This window comes from Gouania willdenowi, chromosome 14, assembly GCF_900634775.1.
Source record: "Gouania willdenowi chromosome 14, fGouWil2.1, whole genome shotgun sequence".
Classification (NCBI taxonomy): Eukaryota; Metazoa; Chordata; class Actinopteri; order Blenniiformes; family Gobiesocidae; genus Gouania; species Gouania willdenowi.
The window spans coordinates 18,172,809-18,186,615 of record NC_041057.1 but is presented as its reverse complement, the minus strand read 5'-3'; the positions used below and the strand labels follow the sequence as shown (position 1 = coordinate 18,186,615).

The following is a 13,807-nucleotide window of genomic DNA, read 5'->3' as shown; positions in this document are numbered from 1 at the left end:
ATTCTGAATCACTGAGTCTTGTGTTGTAACTTTCATTGCGTAGGTTTCAGGGCGTGTGTGAACAGGTCTTGAAGTGAACTGATGAGGAGGGTGAGTGTAGCATTCCATAGTTTAGCCACTCCCGCATGTCACACATTACAGTGACGGAGGGAGTAGTCACTTGTTTCCCCCCTCGAGTAACGTTTAACATGTCCAAGTATGTCAAAGTAAATGTATTCAGAGGTAAAACATGAAAAACTAAGACACCCTAGATGCCCTTTAGTCATTTTATATAGATCAATCTCATTCTGCTCTAACACAAATCAAAGACAGAATTTAAAAAAAAAAAAACAACCTAAGCATTGGACAGTGCTTCAATACAACTAAGTAGAACTTTACTGTTGGATGAGGAGCCGTGCAGGGATCCAATAAGATCTACTGTTGTGATCATAATTCTTTGTCACCTACTCACTCATTTATATTATTTAGCTTCATATTTATTTTGGAGCCAATCCCATATTAGTCAGAATGGAAGGCAGACCACACCCCTACCATCCATCTCATTAGGCTAAAGCAGGTTTTGATAATGACAACCACACAAGAAAGACAACAGTGTCACACATTCAGCCTGTGGGTCTACTCCAGCTCTTCTAATGTTCCAGTGCATACTTAAAAAGTTGTAAGATAATTACCCAAAACTCAGGTGTGACTGACTGATTTCGATCTAAATAAACCTAAATTTAAAAAAACTTTTTTTTTAATTCAATTTGGTACCTTTATTATATTATATTATAATTAATATACTGTATTTTTAAATTCACATTGTAGAGATGATGTGATTGTCTTGTATTAATTTTTTTTATATTGAAGAGTTGGTCACTACGGTTGCAGCTAAAGGAGATCCTTAATAAATAAATAAATACCTCACTGTAAAAATAAAATAAAATATTTGAACCTAACAGAAAGACATTGAAAAAAAATATATCATCAATTCCATAAGTGTTATGTGTTTTTTCCTTTATTTTCTTCCCTTTTTCTGATCAACTATACATTTATATTGAGGCTTACACCCCGGGCTCAGAGAGGTACCATTTTAAAAGTGACAATTTAGTCAAATGGACAATTTAACACTCTTATTTTCTGATTGTATTTGTTGGGTTTTGTGAAACAACGAGGGAAAAAAAAATTGTTTTATAAAATGTGTTAAGGATCAAGTCTCTCACAGACTTCTGGGAGAAAACTGGACTACACACACACACACACACACACACAACAGAGCTCTTATAATGTCAGAGGCAGCATCACTAACTCTTTAATCAGAACAAGTTACCTCGATTACAACAATATTTGAAGACAAGTCAATGAAGCACCTCTCTTAATGTATTCTACTCTGTATCTACAGCTAAAATTGCATCCCTGCTGTAAGACATTGTGTTTGAATAATAGAAGTGTTTGTACTTATTCCCTGTAAGTGCACAGTTATCGCTCTGAGTCACAGATGGACACAGATAGTGTTTGTCCTTGTCTTCCGTTTCAGGCTGCATTGATGCTTTTTGCTGCAGTAACCGAGACCAGATGACACTTATGGGCTATTAAAAGCCAAGGGTACACCTTCATGGCACCAGTGAATGACATGGAACACATATTAATGATTGCAGCATCTGTTCAGTGCATGTTCTATAGCAGTAATGTGTGTAGTTATTTGTCCCACACAGGTCTGCAGCAGCTCCCCATCTTTCTGCAGCAAAATGCTGCTCTTTTTTTTCTTCCCCCCCTTGCAGTTCTGGAAGGGTTCCCATCACTGCTGCATTGATACTCCAGTGGAGGGGCCTGGAGAGGAGAGCAATGAGCCCGCAGTCTGGCTATGTTATCTCTCCCTCCACTGGAGCTGCACATCCAGGAAGTCATCTCTCCCTCATTGACACGTTGCACCACATTTCACCTGCATGTGTTTCTCATCACAAAGGCTTATTACGAGTTTTATTTCTTATGGTTGAGTCAGGCTTACTCCTGATGGGTTTTGCTGAGTCAGCAATGGTAGGATAATACCACCACCCAGAGAATTATGGCAGCATTCATGGAGGAGATCCTTAGAATGCATGGCTTTGGACTCATGTTTACCATTAGGTGTAAATTATCTTAAGCATGTATATTGTAGTGCAGCAAGTAAAACACAAGTAACTATCTAAAATTAAGAACAGGCTTCTATAACTACATGATATGTAGGCTAACTTCTAATGACAGTATTGACAAATCAACTGTAAATTAAGCAAAAACACCCAGCACTAAAATACACTTTCAAAACTAACTTCCTGTTCTTATCCCTTAGAACAGTGGTTCCCAACCAGGGGTACGTGTACCCCTTGGGGTACTTGAACACATTGCAGGGGAAACATCGATGAATCTAGTTCCAACATGCTGAGTCATGTTTAAGCCTATTTCAGACACTGTACATGCTCATACAACATCTTTTCCACTTTTTGACAAACTGCATTCATGGAACAAACAATATTGTGGCCTTAATATCCCACTAAATTGTTACAAACATGTTATGCACATTATTAAAAATTGAGGTCAATGTATTCTCTGACATACAATAATTGTAATACACAAAATTGATATTTAGTGTGCGTTAAACGTACAGGTTGACATTTGCAAGCTGTAGGAGATTTCAGAGGCCAACATGTTAACAACATGTAAATAAAACTAGACAAGGTTCCTAAATTGGAGTGACAAAGAGGTTCTCCTAATCTGAAGAGAGGCCTCAGGGGGTACATGAGACAGAAAAGGTTGGGAAACACTGCCTTAGGATATAATGAAGCTGAGCTTGTGTCCACTGTGTAAGTGCAGCTCGACACTCACAACAAATCCTGCAATCTCAGCTCCATCCTCTACTAGCTTCTGAAGTTTAGGTCATCCAAAGGTTTTCTCTTCCTTTTTGCAGTCATCTTTTATTTACACAAATTGATCAAACATGACAAGCATTCAGAGCCAAGTGAATTCATCCTATAGTTTTATGAAGACGTGGGAACTCTGAGCTAAGCACTGCCTCCTTCCTGTTTCTCCCTGAATGCTAAGCTTTACATAAAGAATGGCTCAGCTAAAGTTGACTGGTAGTTTGACTGTTGGTGTAAAAAATCACTATCATAATGCGCCTGCTCTTACATCACATTTTTTAACTGCCCTTTGATATGTAAGATAGCTTGAACTATACAATACACATACAGTAGGTGCACAGTGGTTGGAGAATCATCCCAAGTCACAGATATCAAAGATTTGAGAAGAAATGGAGGAAAATAGCGGAACTTTTTTATGTGATGATGTTATTAGACACTAATACTTCTTTTTTAAAAACAATAAAGCATATTTATTTTATTAACAGAACGTCCTGGAGGCTGTTACACAACCTTCTCCTCAACCTGCACTGCAGAACATTTTTCTGATCCTCACAGACACTCTGACAAAAGGGTCTGAGTCTGCATAAACACTGCGAATGAGGAGATGGGGAGGAGGGGGTGCAAAAAGAATCAGTGACTGAGGGGGGGGGCATCACAAGCAGGTGAGGGAGGCGAAACAGAGGGATGAGGAGGAGGAGGAGGAGGAGGAGGAGAGAGAGAGAGTGATGTGGCATGTGGCCAAAAGGAGACAGGGGGGAAAGTTGTAAGATAACCAACGGGACAAGAAGCATCCAGGACCACCTCATCTCTGGAGCTCTGCTGAGGAGTGAAGGGACACACACTGATGTCTCCCCTGTCTTTTCAACGGTGTGTCCCTGCTCGTGCCTTTGCTCCATTCTTTCATTTCCTTTCATCCTTTGCTGCACTGTGGCTGTCTCTGCAATGAAAGTGCCGGTTGGCAGTTTCTCCTTGAGTGAACCCTGACTGTGCACAGTGTAGCCTGTGTCTTGTCCACCCCTGACTCAGCTGTGCAGGAAGTCCACCGGCCCCTCACCGATCACCAGCTGCAGGAACAGGTAAGCATCACCACACTGTCTGAAACTATACCACGTCAGCACTCACACACCTCAATATTCAACACTGTGTGTGTCGCTCATGTGGAAAGTGGCAGGTTCTTTACTTTTGTCCTTTTCTCGTCCTTCTTCTTCTTCATCCCTCTCTGTCAGTCTCACTTTCACTCTTTTTGACAGGTGCAGCTGTTGAGACTTTTATCCCAGTGCAACTGCTTGCACTGCACTGGGAGGAGTTGAGCAGAGACAGACTCTGTCAGTCACCCGAGTCGGAACCTGGATTTTGCCGAGTCATTCATTTTGGATCTAGGATGGAGGACCGGTGGATGTGGGATGACTCCCTGAGGCTGGGGCCGCCTTACAGATCGATTGGCTTCATTGTCTGTTTGATACTTGGTAATTTACATCTTTTAATTATCTTTCGCTTCACTTTTGTGAATGTTTAACAAAAAGTTTTACCACCTATCCTTCTTTCTTTTAATGAGATTCATCAGATTCACTACAACGACCCGTACCATTGTTTACATTGTAAAAAGTGAACTAAATTGATGTTGAATTTAATTTAAGTGCAAATGTACAGTGTGGGAACACACAAAGGGATAGAGGAACAGAGTCTGATGTAACTGGAGCTGAAAAAGTTGTTGCAATCAAACTGTGTAATGGTTTTATTGATCAGTATTGGTCTGGAAAGGAAATTGCAAGCCAATCAAAAGGCTGTGTCAGCATAAGAAAGTGACCATCTGGGGAAAAGCTGTGTCAGGCAGTTCACTGCATATTGTGCAGTTCCAGATGTGTAAAAGAAGTGATAAAGCATGCACTACAATCTTATCCAATTTATTTTATACCCTAGCTTCTTTTTTTATTTCCTATGGAAACAATTCTGAATCCAAAGCATAATAATTTATTAAAGCTTTATGACTGAATAACAGTTGAATAAAGTGTGCATTATTAATATAGTTGTAAGTAAAAGGCAACAACTTAGTAGAGGATGATAATCCATCATCAAAAATACAGCAATGTGGTTCTTTCAGTCTTTTAGCTGAGGAATGCTACTTTAATGTCCAGGTGTCTTGCTATTTCTTACAGAACTGTGCACTACAGGCTTCCTTGGCACTTGCAGGTGGCCAAAGAAAAAAATCTGCCACACAAGTAAAAAATCAACAACAAAAAAACTCATTGCAAGCAATGCTGACATAGGAGTAAAAAAAACAAAAAAAACATTTAGTGCACAAACAGGCAGAATAACTAAAAAAAAAAAAAATCAGCATTCAAAATAGGAAACACAGCCCAACTCTATTTATGTTTGTCCTTGGGGTGCATGTTTGCATTTTTTTTTAAAGTTTATTTTCATTTAATGCAAAAAGTCAAGACAAATATGAATTAATCTTGGGTTATTTCCCACTGAATTCAGTTTTAGGGTAAAGCACATGAGTGTTTAAGGAGAAAATAAATGATTTCCTTGTAGGAACTGTTTAATCACACCAAAAAGAAATCTTTTAGGGGAAAATTTTAAAATGAATTCTGTTATGCATGTTCAATGAGCTGCTTTAAAGCGGCTGAGGAAATAAATGGAAGATGGAAATGTTTAAATAACACCATTTTTGAATACTTTTTCGTGCTGCACACACATCTGCAAAGCCGTCGCTGCTCTAAAGTGTTGTTACTGCTTTTCACTGCAGTGCTATACGTTAGCAGTGACCTTGACCTTGACAGTGTCATGGCAACAGCATCACACAATGTGAACAAAAGAACAGTCAAGGTTATAAAGGACCTTGTTCACAACCACTAATCATGTTCAATGTTATGTCTGTTTAGTTTGTGAAGTACATTTTTAATATGATACAGTAGCTGCAGCTTTCAACATAAAACAGATCGCAAAAATAGTAAATACTCTGCCATACCAAGTGCTGAGAACACAAAGAACTACACTGTAAGGAAAAAGACAAACTCTGAATGAGTAAATGCCTTCATTTTGGCTTTTTGTTTGCTAAAACTAAAATGTGAACCCCGTGACTTCCTGCTGCTGTCTTACTCTGCAGCTCCTGGTTTACAGTTTCAGTTTTCACATCATTAGAGGTACTGTATTACAGTAAAGTCATAGCGAGGGCATCAGCACACTGTTTCATCTCAGTGTTTAAATAAATAATAAGAAAATGAAAACGCAATATTTGTAATGAGCTGTCGTAGAAAGTATGCACATTTGCATATGATACTTACAAGATGTCGATTTATTCACGTTTATGAGATTTCTGTTAGGTTTTTTAAATTTAGACCTTAGGTTTTTTAAATTTAGACCTTAGGTTTCGAGGCATGTACTTTGGTTCACAGTATGAAGGCCTGTTTTTTTTCCCCTTAACTCATTTGTGTGGGTTATGTTCTCCCCTCACTTTCCTCCCATAGACCAAAAGCTTAAATGATGCATGTCATTGGATTTTCTAAAATAATTGTGGGACTATTCACTGTCTGTGACTGTGATCGAATGTTTTTATGTCAAATCCCTAAGATGGATAGTGAAACTACGAACTGCGATAGTGTAATTGTGCCCAATGTATTGATTTAAATAAGCACCCCCGTACTTCTTGTGTGTTTTCTGCTCTTGTTTTTTGCTTGTCTGCGGGTTTTAGTGGAGGAGGCAGTAACCTTTGCATAGAAGACCAGACAGAGCTCTCTCTAGTCACTTTCACCAGTTCCTTCAAGAAATTTCCAAAGGCATTTTCAGAACTTTGCTTCCTGGCTTTGCTGGTTGGGTGTCTGCTATAATTCAGATACAGTCCTGTCCTTACTCTTGGACAAGATCCCAAGATACTCCTCCACTTAAGGTAGCACTACTCTCCTGAGGAGCAGGGACTGGGCAATTCAACCTTCTCTGTTCAAGAAACCTGTCCTCAAACTTGGAGGTGCTTCATTCCAGATGCTTCACACTTGGCTGAAAACTGTAACAAGAGCTTGAGGTTATCTGGGCCAGAGGAAAATCTTTATCAGCAAATAGTGAAGATGATATCCACAACCCTTCTTAAATTCAAGCCCTGGCACCACCCAGCTGCACTTACCTATTCTGTCCATGAATTTATAAACAGAATCGATGACAAAGACCAGCTTTGGTGGAGTCCAAACCTCACTGGAAACATGTCTGACTAATATCTATCTCTGGTCTTAATCAAGGGGCCATCCACCCCATACCTTGGGATTTCTCTGCCACCCACATGTAGAGGTTGCGAAGTGGGATGCCCCTATATTTGACACTCTTTCTCACTTTATCTCTCTACACCAACTGGCTCTGATTTACACTTAATGTTGCAGTGTCGTCCTAGCCATGACAGCCCTACACCATCCACAGCTTTCAGATTTCATTTCAACTGTACAAAGAGTGGGCAAGTTGTTAAGCTTCTCCCTCAATGTGTCAAATAGCTTTCAAAAACCTCTTTGAAAACCAATTGACACTCTTCCTGCATGGTCGGACGAGCTGGAACTCCTCCCACACTTGAGTTTTTTGCCATTTTGACTAAGACTGTCATACACTGCTTAGTCTACAGTTCAACATGACTGCTCCATTCCTTTCTGTTGATATGTGATCTCCAATTGGTTTGAGGATTACTGCAGTGATTTGTACTAGTAGCCTTGTAGCCACAGCTTGTTTCAACTACCTTGACAAAAGTCAACAGCAAGGCCAATCTTGAGCTTTGAGAAAGACTCCAGAAAGCACGAGTACTCTACTTGCTGTTTGGGGCACGGGCACAAACAATTGTAAGTACTTGTGCCCTAAACTAAAAGTGCAGGGAAACAACCCTCTCATCCATCGAGGTAAACCCCAACATATAAACAAAGAGTCTGATGGTCCACACTCTCACCTGAAGCATCTTAACTTAGTGGTCCTCTCCCACTGGCTCGTGGCAGCTTTTGTTATTGGCCAGCAAAGTAAGAATGAATTTCTAAAAAATGAAATATTTTCGGTCTCTTGAAATTTTGCCACTGCTGCTTCTGTGCAGATGGCTCCGTCACTTAACTGCAGTAGATTAGATGTGATTTTACTGCTGCAGATGCTGCCAGAGAGGGGAGTTTCTGCGCTGGATGAATGATGTTGAATGTATCTGAACAACCCTAAATGTTTTCACATTCTGACTAAATTTAGGCAAAGGTAAAGGGTTCAGATTAAAACCAGGATGGGATGAGGTGATCTTCTCCAATTTTGTACAAATATTTGATTAAGAATTAGATTATTTTTGTAACATATTAGCTTTATAAACAGACCCATTAATTCTGTTTATCATGCTCTCTGCTCTGTGTCCTTAGGTGCATGGTCTGCACAAGCTCTTGAAATGTCTGTGGGGAAGATTCCCTCCCTGGAAGCAGTGAATGGCAGTACTGTCATGCTGCCTTGCACCTACGCTAGCTGTATTGGGATTGAGAATCTCTACTTTAACTGGCAGTTCAATCAAAGCGGCACAATGAAAAAGGTGAAAAAGACCCTTGAAAGTCGGAGATGTCCCTAAGTTTTTTTTACATTAAAATGTTTTTTTTAGGTGTGTGAATCAACAATTCCATCCGAGGAGGTGGAGCCAGATGTGACGATCTTTGAAGACCGAGTGACGTTTATAGGAAAGAACCATCACAACAATGTCTCCATCCTGTTGTGGAACATCACTTTTGAAGATGCAGGCTTCTACACATGTTTTGGAGTCAATCCCAAAGAAAAGGGCAGGAACCATAGTGCCAAATTCCACCTCATGGTGGTAGAGGAGTGTAAGTATTCTTTTGCTTTGGCCTAAATTCATTTTGTAAAGTTTGTTCATCCATGGCTTTTATTAAGAACTAATACACTGTTTTTAAAGCATCTAGAGAAGCACCGTATTCATTAAGGTGCTTCCCGAGATGTTATTGTGGACACAGCTTTTGGTTTAAATCTAGAACTAGAAGTCAATAAACCATTCCCATACATTTAATGGTTTTTAATTGGAGCTTGAAAGGAGTAGAAATAGCCCTTTCAAAGTTGCAGAAACAATCATATCTGAAGGATTATTGACAAGAATAATACCAAAATGACCAAATCCTAAGACATGATGCCTTTTTTGTGTGTTTGTGGTCTGATGGAGTTATAATGCCAAAAACTATTGAAAGTTGAACCAAACTAGAATTGTATCCAGTGTTAAAATGTTTCCTTATGGCTCTGTTCTTTTGGTGATCTGTGAATGCCCGCAGTGAGAGTGGTGGACAACACTCTGACCATCATCATAGCCTCTGCTGTGGGCGGAGCCATCGGACTGCTGATTGGCTTCATGTTGCTCAAGAACCTGACCCTCTTTGTTCTTTCTAAGCTTGAGGAGAAAAAGTACGTTTTTAAACATAGAGACATTACTTTTTCAAAATATTTCATCAGATTACACTTCTTAGGTTCAGTCTTTATGTTGGAGTACTTTTACAAATTGTAAGTTTGTATGGACTCTTGACTTTTCTGTCTCTTCCCCACCCCCTCCTCTCTTTTTCCCACTACAGTAAGGAGTGCCTTGTATCTTCATCAGGGATTGATAACACAGAAAATGGCCTCTCGGGATCCAAAGCGGATTCCAAACCTACACCAAAAAAGAAGTGAAACAATTGCATGTAGCGCTACACACACACACACACACACTCACACACACACCCTCTGTGCATATGAATGTAGATGCAGATTTGTTTGGATATATGCAGTTTCAGTCGGTTCAGGTTAAGAGCTTAAAAACTCTGGCTGTGGCAGTAATGCTTTATGTACACAGTATGTAATACCAAAAGTACTCTCCCAGGGGAAACTGTAAGTTATATACAACCACAAAAACAGGAAGTTATAAACGTGAGGTACATTTGTTCATTCAATCATCTTTTATAAATGAAATGCTTATTGCTGTACAGGGTTCACATAAGTATCATGATCACCAACAGGGCACAGGTCCAGGTACAGCCTGCACAGAAAACCAGTCGATCACAAGGACAACACAGTGACACACCCATTTACCATCACAAACCATGGTACCATGCTTCTAGGGAGTGTCGGAGGTCCCGCTGTGCGTCCCGTGCCTCCTGTGTGGTGCGGTTTGAAGCTTTTAGCGCGGCGGACGCTTTTGGCGTGCGTCCGGCGCCTCCAACACACCCGACGCTGGAGTTGGGATTGTTGAACTTTTGGGGCATATTGCTGCGCGTTGACCAATCAGGAAAAAACACCAAACGGAGGTGGAGACGGATGGACAGGCTCTTCTGCTTGAATAGAGAACCTGTAGTTGGTGTCCTGGTAGGAGATGTGAGCGCCGATGCGGGTCAGCAGGTCGTCAAACTGGGCACGGTAGAGACGGAAGTAGTGCTGAAAGTGACTCTCGTCCAACCGCAGCTCTGGTGAATCCAGAAACGGCGCCGAGGTGCAAATAAAGCCAATCAACTCTCTGGATAATGTAGAGCTGATGAACGGGGGTCGGAGACGGCGTGTTCAGCAAAGAACTCCAAACTTTCCTCCATTCAACCACACTTCTCTACACCCTCTAAAGTGCACACACTGAGTCACACCAAAATACATCCCACCAGAAACACAGCCTTCTCAACACAATGTGCCACTTCACACTCACTGAGTGAATTATGAACCTAACTGATCGCCACATTATCATCTATTGTATGAACACCACCGGCAACAGAGAAGCCCCTCCCCTCGACGTGCGTTCCGAGTATGTTCGACGCTGGTGACAAGCGTCTGTATTCATTGAGCACAAGCGTCCAACTAGGTGTAGCACGATTTTGACGTCCGAAAACGTGTTTGGTGTGAACGTACCATAAGGCTCTGCGCAACACTCAAAGTAACTTAAAACAATGTTTTTGAAACTGAAGGTAATTACTTTTACAGAATGACAAACAATTCAGTCGAAACGATTCTCTTCCAATTTAGAAAAACTCAACCCAAAGCTGCATGGTATATATTTCCCATCATCCATAGATGCTTTTTCTGTTTAAAAGATTGTAATAGTGATGGAGTTTATCAAAGGATGTGCAGGGCTGAGGGTGCAGCCTTTATCCTAAAGTCATTTAGAGACTTTCATTAAACTAACACACTTATTATTTTTATTTAGAGGAAACAACATACACACAGGGAGACCATGAAAACCAGGGTTGCCAAGGATTGATCCCTCAATGTTTCTGTTGTTCGATTGAAAATTAATGGCCTGGATAGGACTTAATAACAATGCCCAAATCAAATATTACACACACACACACAAAACAATGCATTATCAACAAAAAGAAAAAGAAAAGATAAACAAGTAAAACACTGCTGCTGTTTTTATATGTGACAAAAATCCAGAGCCTTATCTCCATTGGGGATAAATAAACTTTGGTTCCACCACTCACGTTTAGAACTGCACTCATCATTTCATCGGCCATTTGCAACTGTTTTTTCAATTGTTCACCCCCAAAACAAATATAGAAATTCTATGTGCACATTAGGCGATCTTGCTCGGATTTTGGAAAAACCCTGAAGTAGCGCTAAAATTAAACAAAGTTTAAAACCACTGATTAGGTAATCAACGAAACAAACAAAAAAGCACACTTTAAATAAAAGTTCACCATCACAAATTGTCATACAGAGACAGAAATAAATTACTCAAACGTCTCAAATTTTGGTCGCTATTAAAACAAACACAGGCTACATCTTGTTGCTTATCTCACAACAAAAATGGCAAATCATAATTGATCATTGATTTTTAAAGAGGCTCTCATAGAGCTAATAAAGCTAATAGAGCTAACTCAAGCCCCTGAGATGATGTGAAGTGTGTTTTCTCTTGTGAATCAGGTTGTGTGTTATTTATTTACCACATGGCCACTGTTTCCAGTAGTTTGTCAATGTGTGCAATGCAGGATTTTGCCACAGCCAGAGTTGACTGAAAAAAAAAAAGTGTCAGTTTTACATCTGAACTCAATCCCCAGACATGTGACACAAGGGAAACTAACAGTGTAGTTCCAGCTGGGCTGAGCCTTCAGTTAACAACCCCTCAAATAACAAACAAGAAACACAATAAATGCTATTGATCCGTCAACTATAGTCGTTGCTTATTTGGTAAAATGTCATACTGACAGCTGATCGGAGGATTCAGCCCAGTTGTGTAACCCAAAGGTAAACGTGGATGCCTGTTTTTGCGTCTACGCTCTGTCAGTCTTGTCAGCCACATAAAGCAGTGCAATGTATAAAAAAAGAGATGATGGAGCTTTTGTACTGACACAACAGTCCAATCCCTAAAGCAACCTTAAGCAGCCAGAGAAACATAAAAATCCCTCAGATAACCTGTGTATTTCAGCATGTGCTTCACCTCGTAGACCTGATGTTTTTTAAAAAAAAGATGCACTTATGGAACACACATGTTATCCTATAGCCCACTAACATGAATTGCTTTAGCTTTAAGGTTAACTGTAAATTGCGCTAAATTTATCCTGCAAACAATGGCTAAGGCTTAGCATTTATTGGTGACAACTGAATGCCCGATATACATTCAATCTCTGCTTAGTGCGCACTATTGTCCTCGAGTTAGCTGTTCACTTAACTCAAATAATGGATGATGTAGTCGTCATTGCTTTACATGTTACAGGAAGCAAATCCCACCTGTCGCTCTGCAGCAGGGAATGACAATGTGGTTACCTCGCACATGCCTACAGTTAACCATCCATATGATGTTTATTAAAGAGAACAGGTTAATGATGCTGGCTGTATTTAAAGTGTGGGGCGCCAATTGTAAAGTTGCACATGCTAAAATAAACAGCAACTTTTTGCAACATTTAGGAATAAACCACATTTAAAAAGGTATGAGAATTTTTTATGTTACTTTTGAGCAGATTTACAGCAATCTTTGTGAAATTTGTGATTTTTTTCCTCTCGTAAAAATATAACAACAATGTTAAATCTAAATGTTAAATAGTAAATCTAAATGTTAAATAGTGAATCTAAATGTTAAATCTGAATCTAAATGTTAAATCTGAATCTAAATGTTAAATCAAAATTTTAAATATTAAATCAAAATTTTAAATATTAAATCTAAATGTTTAATCTAAATCTAAATTTTAAATGTAAATCTTAAAGGTTAAATCTAAATGTTAAATGTTGAATCTAAATGTTAAATCTAAATCTAAATGTTAAATGTTGAATCTAAATGTTAAATCTAAATCTAAATGTTACTATTGAGATATGTAGATTTAATATTATCTTTTAAGATTTACATTTAACATTAAGATTCAGATCTAACATTTAGATTCAGATTTAAGATTTAGATTTCATTGTTGGATTTAACATTTAACATTTACATTTAACATTTACATTTAATATTTACATTTAACATTTACATTTACTATTTACATTTACTATTTACATTTAACATTTACATTTAATATTTACACTTAACATTTACATTTAACATTTACAGTTAACATTTAATATTTAACATTTAGATTCAGATTCAACATTTAGATTTACATTCACCATTTAGATTTAGATTCACCATGTAGACATTACATTGTCACGAGAAAAAAAATTCACAAATTGTATTGCTGCAAATCTAGTCAAAAGTAACACAAAAAAATTACATACTTTTTTTAAAAAATGCTTTGTTGCTAAATGTTGCTGTTAATTTTAGCATGTACAACTTTACAATCGGCGCCCCAGATTAAAGTGGGCATCCTGCTGAGGATCCTGTGATCCCAGCAGCGACTGTGCCAAACAGGGAAGTGTATCCTATCCTGTGAGCATGATCACATCAGGAGACGAGTGTTTCTGCACCAAACTCAGTGAAGCTGCTACATACAACTTTTACGCTGTATTATCTTGCACATTCAAGACTCTGAATGTCAGGCTTTAAAAGAAATACC

General features: G+C 39.0%; 1 protein-coding gene across 2 annotated transcripts; it reads left to right on the top strand.

Annotated features, from left to right (window-relative positions):
* The first annotated feature begins 3,625 nt into the window (after positions 1-3,625).
* Positions 3,626-11,667, top strand: scn4bb (sodium channel, voltage-gated, type IV, beta b). 2 transcript variants are annotated; one of them, XM_028466676.1, is made up of 6 exons: positions 3,626-3,952; positions 4,127-4,342; positions 8,237-8,400; positions 8,467-8,686; positions 9,143-9,272; positions 9,437-11,667. In XM_028466676.1, the coding sequence occupies exons 2-6, from the start codon at positions 4,258-4,260 to the stop codon at positions 9,531-9,533; spliced, it is 696 nt and encodes a 231-aa protein (XP_028322477.1). In that variant the 5' UTR covers positions 3,626-3,952; positions 4,127-4,257; the 3' UTR covers positions 9,534-11,667. The 2 variants fall into 2 exon arrangements, with proteins under 2 accessions (XP_028322477.1, XP_028322476.1); XM_028466675.1 differs by having other exon boundaries at positions 4,103-4,342.
* The last annotated feature ends 2,140 nt before the right edge of the window (positions 11,668-13,807 follow it).

Excerpts from the sequence above, each read along its gene's own strand:
- scn4bb (XM_028466676.1), top strand. The coding sequence starts at position 4,258 with ATGGAGGACCGGTGGATGTGGGATGACTCCCTGAGGCTGGGGCCGCCT. Across the intron at positions 4,343-8,236 it reads CATTGTCTGTTTGATACTTG|GTGCATGGTCTGCACAAGCT; the intron begins GTAATTTACATC and ends CTGTGTCCTTAG. Across the intron at positions 9,273-9,436 it reads TCTAAGCTTGAGGAGAAAAA|TAAGGAGTGCCTTGTATCTT; the intron begins GTACGTTTTTAA and ends TTCCCACTACAG.